Source organism: Aulostomus chinensis, chromosome 18 (genome assembly GCF_037954235.1).
Source record: "Aulostomus chinensis isolate RoL2024-O1b breed Wild chromosome 18, RoL_Achi_v1.0, whole genome shotgun sequence".
Taxonomy (NCBI): Eukaryota; Metazoa; Chordata; class Actinopteri; order Syngnathiformes; family Aulostomidae; genus Aulostomus; species Aulostomus chinensis.
In genome coordinates, this window is record NC_141337.1 from 575,001 (window position 1) to 591,714 (window position 16,714).

The 16,714-nt window shown below is 46.5% G+C and overlaps 2 protein-coding genes and 1 non-coding gene across 7 annotated transcripts in view; 2 read left to right on the forward strand and 1 right to left on the reverse strand.

The window, feature by feature from the left end:
• LOC147244531 (polycomb protein suz12-B-like) overlaps positions 1 to 7,151 on the reverse strand; it is a 20,816-nt gene extending 13,665 nt beyond the window's left edge. For 2 of the 3 annotated variants that reach the window (XR_015110211.1, XM_086186031.1), the window contains exons 1-7: positions 6,446 to 7,150; positions 5,550 to 5,596; positions 5,387 to 5,451; positions 2,115 to 2,183; positions 1,623 to 1,672; positions 1,456 to 1,541; positions 1,093 to 1,339 (exon numbers count right to left, since the gene is read on the reverse strand). Coding sequence is in view for 2 of the 3 variants with exons in the window: in XM_086186031.1 (XP_086042157.1) it covers positions 1,093 to 1,339; positions 1,456 to 1,541; positions 1,623 to 1,672; positions 2,115 to 2,183; positions 5,387 to 5,451; positions 5,550 to 5,596; positions 6,446 to 6,620 (739 nt within the window). In the remaining variant the exon portion in view is untranslated. Of the gene's footprint in view, positions 1 to 1,092; positions 1,340 to 1,455; positions 1,542 to 1,622; positions 1,673 to 2,114; positions 2,184 to 5,386; positions 5,452 to 5,549; positions 5,597 to 6,445 lie in introns of all 3 variants that reach the window. The other variant, XM_086186032.1, reaches the window with a different exon arrangement.
• A 3,520-nt stretch (positions 7,152 to 10,671) lies between these two features.
• On the forward strand, positions 10,672 to 10,743 carry trnat-cgu (transfer RNA threonine (anticodon CGU)). The gene has a single exon. It is a non-coding gene; the product is annotated as a tRNA-Thr (tRNA).
• A 941-nt stretch (positions 10,744 to 11,684) lies between these two features.
• On the forward strand, positions 11,685 to 16,608 carry tsen54 (TSEN54 tRNA splicing endonuclease subunit). 3 transcript variants are annotated; one of them, XM_086184399.1, is made up of 12 exons: positions 11,685 to 11,801; positions 12,485 to 12,643; positions 12,742 to 12,805; positions 12,909 to 12,992; positions 13,214 to 13,312; positions 13,392 to 13,444; positions 13,856 to 13,963; positions 14,209 to 14,644; positions 14,719 to 14,854; positions 15,001 to 15,061; positions 15,469 to 15,582; positions 16,442 to 16,608. In XM_086184399.1, the coding sequence occupies exons 1-12, from the start codon at positions 11,755 to 11,757 to the stop codon at positions 16,590 to 16,592; spliced, it is 1,512 nt and encodes a 503-aa protein (XP_086040525.1). In that variant the 5' UTR covers positions 11,685 to 11,754; the 3' UTR covers positions 16,593 to 16,608. The 3 variants fall into 3 exon arrangements, with proteins under 3 accessions (XP_086040525.1, XP_086040526.1, XP_086040527.1); XM_086184400.1 differs by lacking the exon at positions 11,685 to 11,801 and adding an exon at positions 11,810 to 11,989; XM_086184401.1 differs by lacking the exon at positions 11,685 to 11,801 and adding an exon at positions 11,996 to 12,132.
• The last annotated feature ends 106 nt before the right edge of the window (positions 16,609 to 16,714 follow it).

Below are 16,714 nucleotides of genomic sequence, written 5' to 3' on the forward strand. Positions count from 1 at the left end.
GGTGTGACCTACCTACACAACACACTGCACTTCAAGATCCCTTTTCCTCATAGACATGCAAGGAAAGACTTGAGCCACACACCCTCGGTGAAACTGTTCATTTCACTGGCAGGACTAAATTGATTTGGAAAGTCTGAAGGGACAAACGGTTAAACTGTCTGCATTCAGTGGCAGAGCGCTTACCAGGAGTTACCAGATCAGTCAGTGCAGAACTGCATACACGCAGCACTACTGGCTGACAGACACTAGGGGACGATACACTCGGCTCACGAAGACCATAGACAACCGTTACTTCTCCCAGTCACTGATGATTGCGTGCTGTGACTGTGATATAACTTGGCGTACCGGTCCAAGTCCAACAGTCAGTTGTTATGGCGATGCTTTCCGTCCATTTGCAGGATCTGTACAACCCTTGCCCTGGTCTCTTTATAGAGGTCGGACCACCAGTGACCTTAACGCCCATGTGACAGGATAATGAACCTTGGTACCAATGTGTGGAGGACTCGCTGAAACCCCTGTTTTCTACCATGGAAAATGGCCTCATCAGCAACGAAGAACGCTGAGGTAGAAGGCATTTGTCAGCATCGTCTGTTTTCCTCTCAGGTGCAACTGACTGAAGGAGAGCGCTGTGGTCGTTCTCTCAGGGTCCTAGCATCGTGCTCGAGTTAGCTGCACAGTTGGGACATTGTTTTCTTACTGTGCTAAAATATGGTTCGTATCAGTGTTTGTTATTTCCACCAGAAACCAAAAATGCTGCCACACCAAGAGTTCAAAGTGGGGACGACATCTCCAGTGCTCCCATCAATAGATCCCAACGTCATGCTGGCTACAGCTGGATCGGCTTCTTGTGGGTTTCTGGTGGACTCGACGGAGCAAAGGCGGGTTTGAGCCCACAGGTCACAACCAGAAGTTTGGTTAGTTGTCTGTGAGACAGCTTTTCACTTCAACAAGGAATAAGTCACATTTTAATATCGTGAGATCTCGCAGCACGTGCGCTCATCACACCCCTGGTAAACATTCAAATCTGTAACCTTTCAAGTACCAACTTTGGTTCCTCCAGCAGCACTCAGGGTTTAAGAGGCCTGTGCTCACCTCTGCTGTGGTGCGTCTCTCCGTTGGCCAGGCCGTTCTTCTGTGTGTGGGCGTATCCGGGCCTTGACACTCTGAAGAGCAGCGAATAAGACTTGACCATGTGAGAGTTGCTGGGTTCAAACTCGCTGCTGGGAACCAGCAAGGAGGGGAAGGAGCCGGGCTTGGCCTGGCCTCCCGCACTCTCGTCTGGGTTCAGAGGAACCTGCTTTTTCCCTGCAGGCACCTGCTTTACTGGGCAGCTCACATCCTAGACAGAACACAGGACAAGAACTCTAGCTTCTACTTATTAACCCTGGAAATCCCTGTGACAAACTGAGAAAAGAAGAATCTTGTCTTTAACTTGTTGTCAAAGCGTGAACACACCTTCCTCTTCTTGTGGCAGACTTTGATCAGCAGCACCTCCAGAGACACAGAGTTCTGCTCATTCTCACTGTCCTGAGATGGTTTCCCTGACAACACAACAGTCAGCGCTCAGTACTCTATCAAAATAGAACATCCAACACAAAGGAAGCTGAGAAGAACAAACTTACCAGCTTTATGAAAGAAGCCACTAAAGGTGAGCTGCAGATTAGAGGCCAAGCTGGGGGGAAAATATATCAAACCTTCTCTTAAATCCTACAGCAGATGCGATATCAGTTTTTAAAATACCCTTTAAAAATAATAATGATACAAGTCAGAACAGAAGCTAGCAAAAAGGTGTCCAACATGTTCAGAACGCCTCGGCTAGGTGAAGCAGAAACAAGTCAGAGTGGCTTGATATCCAGATGGTCGGTCCAGCCAGGAAAATATGACTTCAGTTGTGTTTGGGTAGGTTTCAAAGTCAAGTTTTAGTCACACCAACCTTGTTTTCCATCACATAAATGTACTGAAGTTCGCTGAGGAACCACCATCTTTCACAACAGGTGAACACGAATTAAGGAATCAAGCCGCTGAAGTTTTGAAATAATGAATCTCAGCAGCTTTGGTGGAGACGTGACTTGGAGAGGGAAGCAGCAGCAGGACCAGGTGAGCCGAATGTTTACCTGTGAGTCTCCGGTTCCCCCTTCATTTTTTCCACTTTGGACAGCAGATTGTCAACCTTGGAGCTTTTCCTGGACACGCAGACAAACAGCAGGTGTTAGCGACAATATGGCCCACATATTCCACACAACCATCTGGAGAAAGTACATAGCCAAACTCCACCTGTTATGGAGAGAGAATCAACTCACTGAAAAACTTCATGAAAAAAAATCTGCTGAACACCGAACCCTTTTGGTTTTTAAAACCCCTACAGCCGCAGTGCACCGTCACAGGTACAGGACGTAAACATCTTCTGTGTTTGACGGCTTTTAAATAGCATACAACAACGTATCTGGTCTTATTATACCTCGTTTGAAACCTGGTGGTCTAACGATGAAGTAGCACCCAATCACGATGAATGAAGTTACTTGTAGCCGGAGCCCAGTTAGACTGTTGCTAGGCAGGCAGCATGCGAAGGAAAATACCTAATACTAACTTTGTACTCCCGACGTCGTCATCGCCCAAACTTTTAAACAGGCTGCTTTCAATAAGTCACCAAGAGTCCATAGATGTGGAATCCCTAAGGATTTCCTCCAACATTGTGTGTTTCCAGCGTACTCCGTATTTTATTTGGACAGTTGCATAGCACAGCGTCCAGACAGTCACCACTAGTTTTCCCTACAGCCTCACACAGAGATGCTGGTATTCATTTAGTCCACGTGACATGACTTGCTGGGTCACGGTGAGGCCCTGCTGAACACAAATACCACACACGAGCCAATCAGTGCCTGGGTTGTGGAGCTACAGCGCTGAAACCCCAACCAGACCCCAGTTTACGGAATGGACCATGCATCATTTGATTGACTCTTACGCCTGCCAATGAGATGTTTTCCTAACAGGAAGTAGATATTCTTTTAGCCAATAAACAGACGAAAAAAAAAAACGGTACCTAGTATGAGGGTAACAAGTTTGGTGGGCAACAACAAGGCGCTTGCGTACTCGCAGAGCCTAAAGTTAGCTTGGCTGCCTAAAGCAGCGCTGTAGTCGTCAATGCCGGTGAAAGACAGAGAGCGAGAGAAAAGATGGCCAAGAAGTGATGTTCAGCAGAGGAAGAGGCTGAAACGGTGCTTCAGCTGTCTGCCTCGGACACTCGGACGAGGAGCCTGCGGTCGACCGTGAAGACGTCGAGCAGTTTTTGCAGGGGTGGACCCAGACATGGAGCTATGAGGGACCGATCCAGTTGTTCCAGATGCGCGTTCATGGACAAACAATAAATAATCGGCTATGCTATGTTTTTAATGCTGTTGTTTACTTCTCTTTACTTCTGCCTGTCAGCAGCCTGATTTGCATGAGGAATGTGGGAATTAGCTGCGTCTGGGGGGGGCCTTCATCTACAGGAAGTGCGAGTGTCGGAGTGGGACAGAGAGGCTGGAAGAGCCTCGCTGTTACGAATGTCAGTCGTATTCAGTTTCAATCCAGAATACAAAACAATTCATGAACACTTCCACAGTTTTATAGTTCATTGATGATGTTGATGATGACGTGCTCCATTGTTCTCCATTTGTTCTACGATTGTTATATATTTCATTGTTGCACCATGAGATGCCTGCATGCTCCAAAACTGTGTTTGTTAGCCAAAGGGATCTGATGGTTTTGTGTTTGGGTGTCCAGATGTCCTTTTGGAGTCTCCAAATAGGACCCAAGGACCACGCTTAGGACTTGGTGTGCCAAACCCTGTCTACAGGTCATTTTTTGACATTTTGCCTTCAGATTTGGACCGTAGGAGGTCAGGACCTGTGTCTGTGGACTAGTGATGCCTGTTCCCCCTAGAAGGTCATGGACCTAGGTTTTACTAGTCAACGTTCAGACAGATTAGTTGGGCGGAACTAAAAACCCTTGATTCTAACCACTGTATCTCCTTGTCAGTCAATCACAGAATCAAACGGACACTTCTGCAAGACACCTGAGAATGTTACCTTTCCAAAGAGACCAAGAACACATCTGAGCCTTGAACTATGTAGCAACTGCGCTGCTTTGAATGTTGGCGTGGCGTTTTCACAAAAGAACAACAACAACAACAAAACACAGAAAAATGCAGTGATCCGTCAGGGGTTAATGTCTAGTTAAAAGTGCAGTGTTCAATGTGTCCACCTCCTGGCCAACAGGTGAAACCAGTGCGTTCATGCTGCTGGCTCAGACACCCTCAACCGCAACATTTTGGATATCAACTTTGATTCAGTTGATCTTGCTGCTACACCTCCATGTGCTGCTCATTTGTATCACATCAGTGCTTCATGTCACTGAAACATGCAGCAGAAAGTGAAACCGAGCCCAGCAGCATCTCCTGGTTCACATACAATCTTATTTATTACATTATAAGTCCAAGTCCAGACTAAAACATAAACAAAAATTCCGAAAAGCACCAGCCTGATGTCAAAGTACCAAAAAAGAGAAGAAAAAAAGAAAACCCACATGAGTTTGTCCCAGATAACAACGGATCCAGTTTCAATGCTATGCTGCATGTGCTAATATAATTTATCACCTGCCATAAGTGCTACTAAGAAAATTTGATTACTCAGAAACACAACCAGGTTTAGAGAAAATCTCTTATTGTCCGTCATCTGAGACAGCAAGAAGACAGAGAGCCAGGCTAGTTAGCTTAGCACAATGACTGGTAGTGGGTGGGAAGTGTTAGCGTAGCTGCGTCTCTGCCTGCATTAATATCAGGAGGGTTGAGTGTAACCTTGGTGATGAATACCAGTTTAACATGAGGAGACATTGTTGTGGTAGAATCAGACACGTAGCTGGAACTTTTAGCCAACACTCAGTTTTTAGATAATCAAGAACAAAGACACAACTACTTTAAATCTTTCATATTGAGGTAAATCCTCTCGTTGTCACTGAATATCATCGCCAGCTCTGCAGCAGCCCACCTTATGAGCCTGACAGCAATTGGGACCTGATGTCTCAACACTTTGTAACAGACGAAACCACAAGCAGCAGCTCAGTATCAGAGGGATCCTTGGTGGTGCAGCATCTGCATGCAAAGCAGTTTAACTGACAACGTCTGACAGCTCGAACCGATGGTGTCTGATCCCACTTACAGCCGCTTCACTTTCACTCCACACAACAGTTGACCTGCTTCCTACAAGAGGCTGTTTGACTCATGACTGGAATCCAACACAGACAGATGAAATACAAGCAGTGAGACAACGTACGTCCCTTCCCTTTGAAGCCCGAAGTTTAAAAAAATTTAAGACAACTGATCATTAACAACCATGAAATATTCATTTACCTGTTGCTGTTACTCCGAGAGTTTCGATGGGACATGTAGGTGAGTGTTCTGTGCAAGAAGATGGGCTGCAAAGTAACAGGGAAGAGTTGAATCCACGTCACCATCAGATCCAAATGGTCAAACTGACTAAAAACTCTTTTCCCAAAGAAAAGGCAACACTCACAGCTATCAAGTTCCTGGTGCGCAGGAACCTGTAGATTTGGGTCGGTTCTGTGAAGAGGTCAGATATGTCATCACAGGGTTTTATGGGTCATGAGCTGCAACTGACTTATTTTCATCTCTGATTAATCTGCCCGTTATTTTCATGTTTAACTGGAGAATCTTTCAGAATATAAAATTTCAAGCATTTTTAAAGATGGCCACAACAATTTATTCATTATCTGCCAAAGAGAGCAAAAAGCTCTAAATCCATTCACATTGTAGAGTCTGGAACAAACTCATTTAATATATTTTCATCTGACAAAGGACTGAGATGAGTCACTGATTATCAAAATAGTTGACAATTTATGCTGTTTTGATGAGCACTATTTGTTGCAGTTCTACTATCATTCACGACCTTAAAGCACGTGGACACTGAATGACACACTGATGCTGAGACTCTTGACTCTTCCAGGTGATCTGACAAACTGATGACAGGCAGCAACATCCTGAAGCACGGGAGGTACAGCTGGTTACTGCAATGATTCCTTGATGAATTGACAATAAAAGCCGTGCAGGACAGCTGGAACACGAGGCTTCAGGGGAGCAACAGACTGATCTGAACGACTTGACAAGCTGCACACGACTTCCTACCGAGGTCCCAGAACACGTTTAATACTACAATACTAGTCATGACAGGACCACAACATGGACTGGTGATGGGTACAGTCACACAACAGAGCAGAGGTGAATAACTACACACAGATATAACATGAACAGGAGCTGTACGAAACGATGAAAGAAGCTGTAGAAGGAACTCAGCAGCAAAAGAATGGTCACCGGGGGCACGGCCACTGCTGGGAGCACTAAACCCGACTGATACGTCCAAATTACAGGTTGGAGGTAGAAGCGGTAACTCACTCTCGAAGGCCTGCAGGAACAACTCATGGTCGGCTTGAACGAGCTGCATGTTGGGCTTCTTGGCTGCAGCCGCCGCCTCGGTGGGCGGCTGGTGGTACACGCCGTTGACTTTAGTTCCGGGACCGAAGCCCGCCGGGTGGCTCCCACCTGAGGAGCCCTGCTTGTGTGGAGCCATTGTCCAAACACACAAACAACCGGAGAAACTGTCCCAGCGCGAGCCGGGTATTGGAGACAACTCGGCTCGTCTTCCTTTGTCAAAACAAAAGAGCAGCGACTCCAGAAAAAAAAGCCGCTCAGAAGAAACTGCGCTTCATTTAAGAGGAGGCGGTGGAAGTTTCTGTTTCAGACTCCGGCGCAGCACCAGCACAAGGTGCTTGTTTAGACAGAGACCTACACGGTGAAAACGCCGGTGAACGGGCTTGAAATACGCGAAACAAGAAGGCAACACTCGGCAGGCTGACGCGGTTTGGTAGCTAACTGTTAGCTAGCTAACTTCCTTAGCCAGCTAGCATCAAACCCGAACTAATTGGCTAGCACCGTCCACCTCTCCGGCTCAGTAAACTACTCGAACGCTGAATCGAAATGTCGACAATTTAAACTTTGAAGAAGAATAAAAGATCAACGTTCTGAGTCGCATAATTCCGCCCGGATTGCCATCACTTCTCTCCTGGCGTCTGCCGTAAATTGGTTTAGCGGCACAGCAGAGGTAACGGAACACAAGAAACATGATCCGGTGTATATTTTCTAAGTAATTTGTAATAAAGGGCTAAACTTGAAATGTCAACGTTTTCTTCTTATTGAAGCGATGAAAATTCAATCCAATACCAAACACTTAAATCCCTGAAAACAACATCACGACATCAAGGCTTGAAAAGCAGACCCGCTCACAATTTCATGCTTTTATTTTGACGCGCAATAAAAACTTCCGCTTATTACGAGGCAGATTCAACGATCTGACGAGTGCACACTGGAAACGTACATTATTCCTGTTGAAAGATCCCGCCTTCTGACAGCTTTATCCAATCACAGGGCTTGTTTGTGCTAAGCAACGCTGTGATTGGTGGGGGAGTCGGGCGAGCTCATCTCACGACGGGAGCGAGCTTCAGACATTCAGTTGAAGTTCACTTTGGTAGTGAAGCCGTCCTGGTCCCTGCAATGTGAACTCATCGAAATACTTCTTAAATCAATTAAATTGAGGTTAGAAGTTATCTGAGATCATCTCATGGCCTCGAAATAACTGCATTTATGGAATGAATTTTATCTTGTGGCCCCAAACTGTAGCTTTTAAATGTTTCAAAATGCATTGAGAAGGAAAAGTTGGGTTGACCTGAGTGTTGTTCCTCTGGTGTCACTGGAGAGTCGGTCTGGATTGGCTGGTGACCATCTGTTCTACCACAGGAACGCAGAACCACCCTGCCCTAGCCCTCCAGTTTCTGCTTTGATTTGGTTTTCAAACCCTTTACCTTTAAGTCTTGAACAGGCAAGAAGTTTATTTTTGAGATAAACATATATTTCAAACACTTGGTTGTCTTGATAATTAGATGATAGTCACATGATGTTGAGATCATTTCTCCCTACCAGTTTTCTCTTTCTGGCTTCTGCAGTGACCTCAGTTACTGATTTAAACCCAGTAAGAAAACAACAGTGAAGACATCAGTTATGACTAATATTAATTTATTATTCCAACATATTCCCTTTCATAGTGACTTGGTGGTGGTTTGTCTGAGCAACATACAGGAATTCACAGGCCATGAACCTCAGAAAGTTACATTAAATCAGTAAACCACATTTTTAACATTTAGTCAGAAAAAACAGGAGTTGATGGGTCATGGTACAACACACAATGGAAAAACATCACATCACTCAATTTTAGCATCCCTGGGTCGTCACCTGGGAACACACAGTAGTTATACACCTCTGCTAGCAGCAGGGCGGTGAGATTGCTTCCATTCTTTCAGTGTGGCATATGTACGGTTCCTAACCAGCTAGCGCCACTCCATCTTGTAATTCCACTTCGTACCTCTAGGGGTAATAATGAGTCCCTGTTGCTTGAATTATTACTCTGAAGGCGGAGCACCTGAGATAAGGAGAGCCAGTGGAGCAGGAAACTCAGCTCAGCCACTTCTATCAGTGGTTTTTCATTTCTTTATCAATCAGCTTGTCAGTAGTTGTTTGACCTACAAGATGTCTGATGAGGACCTAAAGACATTTATTCTCACAGAGGCAAAGAAACCAGAATTATGTTCAAGTGAGAAGGTGGAATTAGAGAATTCTCTGCCCCCTGCTGGTTTGGAGTGGGTAATACAAGGGGCAAGCGGGTTTTCAAAGTTACATCCTACAGTACCTTTCATCAAACTTACATCAGTCCCTCTCAGTTATGAGGTATGTTTGATGTGGGGGGTAGAAGCCCTCAAACCACTGGCCTCTCATTAAAAACTGGAACCCAGAAGGAGTGAACGGGTCCAATTGACAAAGACTTCACAGCTAATAAGATTAATGTGCGATTCTTTGAGACCACACTCACCGTCAAAGCTGACACACCGTGAATTAACTGGCCATGATCCTCCGTGCAAACACGTGGTGGTGAAGCAGTTTTCTGTTCTTCCTCTTCACAGTTAATTAACTCATCTATAATCTATCTATACGGCAAGGCTCCTTCCTGCCAGGTGACACGCATTTGGATTGGGTACAGGTGCGATGGTACGGGTACGATGGTACGGGTACGATGGTACGGGTACGATGGTACGGGTACGGATCGACAGAGAGTGTGAGTAAATGCTGCAACGTTGTTGCTCGCAATCAGCTGACTAGAGTGAACAGGTTAGCTCCAAAACCAGAGATGTCAGCTTAGCTGAGGGCTGTATTTCACAACAAGTGTAATTTGCCTTTCGGTGATCCCATTCATGTCGTGACACCCCCCCCCCCGTTTCTTTAACAATATCAGGGGTTGAGATATGTCCTGGGGCCGGCGTGGCTCAGAGGTAGCGTGGTCCTTTAGCAACCAAAAGGGTCACTGGTTCGATCCTCACTTCCCCCGATGACCACGTCCAAGTGTCCTTGAGCAAGATACTGAACCCCTAATTGCTCCTGATGGACTGCTGCTGTGACGGACTAGTGACCAGTCCAGGGTGAACCCCCCCTTTCACCCAGTGTATTGGGATAGGCTCCACCCCCACGACCCTTAATGGATAAGCGGTATAGAAAATGGATGGATGGGTGGGACACGTCCTCAAACGAGATGAGACCTCCAGGTCCAGGTCAGTGTTTTCTGCACAGTATATAGGTCATGAGCAAGATGAGTCCTGCTGACAGTGCCGCTATGACACACTGGTGGATGGAGAGGACATTCTCCAGCGTGTGGATCCTCTCCTCCATGGCACTGGTGTGGAAGTAGTCGTAGATTCCAGCCGTGATGCTCCACAGTGCCCACACAGCATCCAACAAGAGGGGCATTGTGGAGACAGACTCTGTCAGAGCCTAGAACCAGGAGCACAAATGGAGACGGCAACGTTTACTGTCACAGTGTCCTACTCAGCTTGTTTTTACTGACTTAAGAGTCAAGTCATGTATAGACCCTTTAAGCTGGGTTTTTGGATAGAATAAAAAGCCAGTATTGCCATTGTACAACCAGCATACAGCCAGATTTGGAGCCGTTACTCCCAGTAGAGTTGAATAAGTAGATGGAAGTTAGCAAACCTGGAGGAGGCTCTCTGCTCACATGCTAACGCTAGCTCGTACACAGGCTATTCTTACCTAGCTAGCACAGACTCGTCCTTACCGCGTTAGCTAGCAAAACACCTGGATTCTCGAGGACCACTCGACCTTCCCACCATCCGACGGGATGAAACGACGTTTACGTCATGATGATATTTCATCAGGAGACATCAGAAACATCTTGGCCAGTATGCTGTTGACACATTTCACTTCCGGGGTCTTGACGACGCGTCGCATGTTAATGTCGCGTTGGATGACGAGGGCGCGTAACTTACCAGTCCAATGTGTGACACTTTTAAGACCTTTAGCTAGTGTGCTGAAGTTGACTTCTTACACAGGTTTTTTTTAATCATTCTTTAACGTGACATTTTTTTTCAAAGGGCTAAGTCAGCTTCTCCTAGCGAGGAGACGAAGTCCTCCAGGAAGTTGTAGAACATGTTTCTTGTAGTCCGACCAGTAAGAGCCTTGTAGTGTATTTGAAGTATCAAAACGCGGCGTCAATTGTATTACCAGGCGCGGTGGCCAAGTGGTAAGGCGTCGGTCTCGTAAACCGAAGATCGCGGGTTCGAACCCCGTCCGTGCCTTCTGCTATGGTGCTACAATTTCCGTCTTTTGGGAGAGTAAATTTGCGTAACCGTCTGAAGAAAATTGTTAGAGATATCAATCAAGGTCTTATCGTTGAAATCGTTTAATGTCCAACGCTGAATAACTCCTGTTTGACAACAGATTTTCCCACAAATTTTTCTGACAAACAAAAACTCCACAATTTACAAGACATCAACAAATCAAAGTATCACAAGTCCCAACCAGTCCGTCGTAAAGACGAGCAAATAGTGGCCCAGCTACGATGTGATGGCCACAACCGGCCACAGCTGAAAGAGTTTCAAAGTTTTGTGAAATAAACAGATTTTTCTGCTGAGACACGGCTTTTTCCCTTTAATTTGTAAGATAGTCATTGTTTACCGGTGTTAATATCAGTAGTATCAAATGAATTATGAAGAATTCAAAAAAATAATAATTTTGATGTACATTACAAAGCTTTTTCATTTATTTTTTTTCCATTGCTAGTTTTCTGGTTAAAGTTTTTTTCATCTCATTGTCACTTCATAATTTATTTAAAATAAACAATTGTAAATCTATGGTATTTTCGTTCGGTAGGTAGTTTCTTTATTCAAATTTCCATATTTTTAAACAATTAATCAGTAATACATGTCTGTAAATGATTACAAATATATAATTTTGTTCCGTTTTCAACTTGTCTACGAAGTTCCTTTTTGGTTTCTTTCAAAACTTTCAAGAAATTCCTTATAAAAAAATCAGAACCAAAAAGGTAAAGGTTTTCTGCGGACACGTATGACACGCAAAAAAAATCACACAGAAAATTCAGAGCAAAACGTGTGACAAAAAATATTTCTTATGAAAATGATGATGTATTTAAAAACCAGACATATCATGCGATGAAATTAGGTTGTAAAAATGGGCAATATCCCTAGCAGCTCTCTGTCTCCCTCTTCCGGCCATGCATGTAACATCACTGAACGCGACCGGCGCCAGGACCCGGGGGAAGACTTGCACGGAAGCAGGTGGCAGCCATCATGGCGGCCCAAAACAACACGGACAACTTTTACAATGAGATCTTGAGGTGCGTCGTGGCCTTTCGTGACAACTGACAGGAACTCTAAAGACGAGCAGCGACATATTCTCTGTCTCCGCTGTCTGAGAATGTTTCAGTTTCGTTTCTAGGCTGTTGCCCTGCGCACGTGAGACACGGTTCAGTTCACTGCATTTAACCCACGAGGTTTAGAGTGACGGTGCCTGTCGTGGGTCACGGTACGACGAAACCACCAGTTCACCTTCGATAGCTGTAGTTTGCTCACTTTCCTACTTGTGATGTGGAAGAATATGAGCGTCTTATGAGTCATTAGGACTGTTATTTACGCGTGTCTCCCTGTCGCCCCCTGCTGTGTGTTATGGTAAGAAGCAGTTGGAAGAAGACTGGACACTAAAACAAGGCGCTGATGAAGTGCAGTAGTGGGGTCCATTCTTCTGATGTTAGAAGTACTTGTAGAAGTTTCATCATACCTCTGGCCCCTAAGCCATTGTTGAGAGCACATACGAGTCCAGGCTAGCCCACCAGTTTCTCTGTTCCACAACATCACACAGAGCATTAGAGCCTGTATGAATCTGAAACCGTGTTTGAAGCAGTACATGCAGGTGTCATACATGTGATAGTGCTTGTAAGATTCAGACCTAATATTTGAACAGGTTGCATTCATGGCAGCTGATCTAGCTGTTTTCTTCCTTCTCTACGGTATTTAATTCCAGTCCATCTGAGCTGTTCGCGGCCCGGTCCAGAAGTCACAAGATTCCCGTCCGTGGACAGAAGGACTTCTTCCCCAACGACTCAGAGGAGCAACAGCAGCGTCTGGAGCAGAGTCTGAGCGAACACTGGAGCCTGGTGTCAGAGGAGAGGGTGGAGAGACTGTGAGTCACACAAGCCAGGATACATCTGCTAGATGCTAACCACGTTAGCCTGTGATGGTGCTGCTAACATCCTGCCCACTGTCTTCATTCGCTCTCAGAGGGACTCTTGTTAAGGGCACATGGATTCCCAGCCAGCAGATTGTGGAGCTTCAGTCTCCAGCGGTGGGTATTGGAGAAATGAACCATCAACACACACACACACACACACACACACACACCCCTCTTCTCTGTGTGTGGTTTGTTTTGATGCTCTTCCTTTTCACAGGGTAAGTTTTGGCAGACGATGGGGTTTTCGGCCAATGGCAGGCAGTGTCTCCTCCCTGAAGAGGCTCTCTACCTGATGGAGTGTGTGAGTGGCAGTTAAAGCCTGTGTTTGTATATGAGGTTGCTGGGGTTTATGACTGCTGGGTCATTACAACATGCACCTGGACCCTAACCCACGCCATCAGCAATGTCACGCCAAGTTTATACATCTGCGTCAAATGGATGCAGCATAGCAACATATGTGGAGGGTGTGGTTCCGTTTTGTCTCTCACACCTGTGATGCCGAAGTGTTGTGTGTGTGATCAGGGAACCGTGCAGGTGTTCTACCAGGACCTGCCGTTGTCCGTCCAGGATGGATACGAGAGCTTTCTGTCCTCCAACGCTGTGAGCCTCCAGCAGTATCAGGTACAAGAAACAGTCCAGCACTTTTCTGGAGGAGGAGAAGATGCCGCACAAGTCTAACCCCACTTTTATCATCACAAAGGTGTTCGGACATCTGAAGAGGCTTGGCTATGTGGTGCACAGGTTCGATCCCAGGTAACTTCCTGCCTCATTTGGTGGGGGTGGGGTTAAATTGTTTGTGTTGATGTGGCCTTTGAAAGAACAGAGCAAGCTCTCGGCTGGCAGAGGCGGGGCTTCTATCTGTCATATCTGATTGGACAGGACAACAAACGCAAAAAGGCCGTTATTCTACCAGACAGACGCAGTGACATCATCAGTGTCTGAAAAGGGGCTTAAATGGGTTTGAAGCAGTAGAATTAGTGGGAGCTCCTGCAGGTGCTTCTGCTAGCTGGCTGCCGCTAAAACTGAGTCTTCAGAAACCAGGACATGATGGGGAACAACAGATGCTCTTTCAGGTACTGGAACTGGTTACTGAGGCTGACGTCACTGAGGACTCCTTTCTCCAATGAGAAAATACTCACTTTTGACTCTGAGCTTGTTTTTCAGGTCAGAGCCTTCGTTGTACGCCAGGCAGCTGAACCTGCCTCAGTCACGTGATCAAGCAGGAAGACAACTGAAGAGGAAACGCAGTGCCAGTCCCACCTTAACCTGCAGGTGAACTCGTATTCGAACACAGTGATTCCCTGACATGACCACTTCCTGTTGGACTGTGCACATCAGTTGTTCTATATCATGTAAAGCGGCGTTTTCTATGAGCAACATACTGGAGGTAAAAACGTTCAACGAACGTCTTCCTTCTGTCCTGGTGAAGACAGTTGAACAAAGGACATTCAGTTTTCCTTTCATCTGCGACCTCAACACAGAGGAATCACACTCAGAGTTGCTATTATTTTCCACAGCCTCACTGAAGTGGCGGTGGCAGAGAGGACAGAGGCTACATGCAGCGGTGGCAGTGAGGAGGGGTCTCGGCTGACCCCCTACCCGCAGATGTCAGAGGCCCAAACTGATGGTGCAGATATTTGTCTGAGGAGGACCTGGTGGATGGTGGACGCTCCCGGGGATGACGGCAGTCACGCTGACCAATGCTCGTCCTCCAGCTCCTCCCGCTGGGACAGCTCCATCCTGTTCCCTGACCTGGGCTCCAGTGGGACCTCCGGCAGCTGCTTGGCCTCCCCAGACCCGTCTCTGCTGCCAGGGGCTTTGAGTGTGGGCATCTGTGACGTCACCTGCTGGTTACAGAGAATCAACCTGCGAAAGGTGAAGATGTCCCCAAAGGAGGAGGAGAGGGAGCGGGACGGGCAAAGACGTCGGGGGGACATCAACAAAGACAGAGAGGTGTGCAGCTGCTTGTAATCACGTTTAACACGTGTGTCTGATGTAAGACATGCCGGCCATCTCGTTTCGTCCAGGTGCAGCGATGCAGGAACTGGGCGGAGTATCGGGAGCTCCTGGCAAGGCGGCAGGCAAGGCGTTCAGGCCAGCCAGCACACTTGTGGAACCAGGAGGTCACGCCTTTACATGACCCGACACAACCCATCCCGACTGGTGAGTTCACGTCTACAGACACTACGAGGAGAGAATAACCTCCGCCCAGGAGGTCAGGTTTCTCGTTTTTGGTGTCAAGAATAAATGTCTAATCTCACCAGTTTGCTGTTTTAAAGTAATGACGGCACGTAAATATGTCGTTCCAGGGGAGCTATTGGAAAAACTTTGCATCATCAAATCCTCTAATTTACTTGAGGGAGCCTCCAGGTATCACTTCCTGTTTTTCTAGAAAACTTTCAGAGACCTTTTGTGTTCACATTGAATATTTGAGTGCCATAGCGTTTCCATGTCATGTGACCAACGCACTCAGAAGCTCTAGACGTGACTGATAAGACACGCCTCCTTGCATTGCATCTTATTGCTTTCATATTTTAGGTGAATGTTTTAAGTCAAACATGTCTGTGAGGATCTCAGGCAGTGTGGACGCGTCAGAACGTGTCGCGGCTCAGAAATGAGTGTCATCGGTGAGGGTGAAGGGAGCTCATCGCTCTGCTATCACACTTCCCCATCTTTAATTGACAAACCCACAAAGACTCTTTGTCCCTGCGCCAGCGAGCCCTGGACGCCAGCCGGTGTCATGTGAGCGAGGAGATATTGACGAGTGTGTTCTGCAGGTTAAAAGCTTCAGACGAGTGGAAGATTAGTTTCACTGTTTACCAACCTGATACGGTGGCTGATTTCAAGAAGAGCAAGCCGGGGAAGCCTTTCTCCCACCTGTGTGTGTGCAGGTAAGCAGCCGGCCGGCCGCCATGTCAGCGAGTGTTTGCTCAAGATTAGCTTACAGCAAACAACAGACAAAGTTAAATGAGCTGCCATTGTTCCGTGAGCAGAGGCGTCATCAGCTGTCAGCGGTTGACTCGTCTCTTCTCTCCTTGATTGATAGTTGAGTTCTGTGGGTGTAAACGCTCATTCAAAAAAAAAAGTTATGGAAGAACTGGAAAATGTCCCTTTCCAGCTGTCCTACATTGTGTCATTGATACGAACGATGTCTTAAAATGACAAATGTTGTAAAACCTTTTTAACACTCGCCAAAGTTGGATTTTGCCTTTGTTTTAAAGGCTGTTGATGGAAAACTTCTTTTCTGAATAAGTGTGGACATGAAGATCTGATTGTGACTGCACGCGCTGTGGTGTTTGACTGTCCAAGTCATGATTGACAGCTTCATGCACATGGTTGACATTTCCAGGACTGGAGAGGTTTTGGAAAAGCAGATGAAGTCAAAGAGTCTTCGTCAAATGACAACACCTGTACATCATGCAAGTGTGCAAGTGGCTCACTTCAGGGTGGCCTGACATGTTTCTTCATGTGCTCATTGAATGGACCAATGTAAACGTTTATTTGGTGTGAAACCAGATTTCATGTCGGTGAGTTATGAGGTGGTTTGAACAGGGCGCGTATGAGGATGTCTGGTCTCCAGATTTTGGGTTAAGATCCTGGAAAAGTCATCGGAATGTGCCGATGGGAATGTTAGTGACAGAATGTTGCATCCTCAGATCGCCTGTTGTTTTGGACCAAATAGCGTGGGTGAGGGGAAGCTGATTGGATGACTGGTCAGGTGATCTCTTGAACATCCCTGTTGGGTCTCAGTTTCCAGGGCGCTGTGCCGGACCTGCGAGCCATCAAGCTCCTGAGCTTCCAGAGCGCCGGCATCCCGCTGGTCTTCGCTGTGGTCGACCACGGAGACATCTCCTTCTACTCTTTCAAAGACTTCCAGCTACCCGCCGATGTGTACCCCTGACCCCTGACCTCACTGCTCTTCTAAAAACATTGCTACAGAACATTTAAAGACACATGGACAGGAATACGCTGCATGTATCTGTCTCAGACCAGCATCAGGGCGAGGATCTTAGTTGGAGGCTC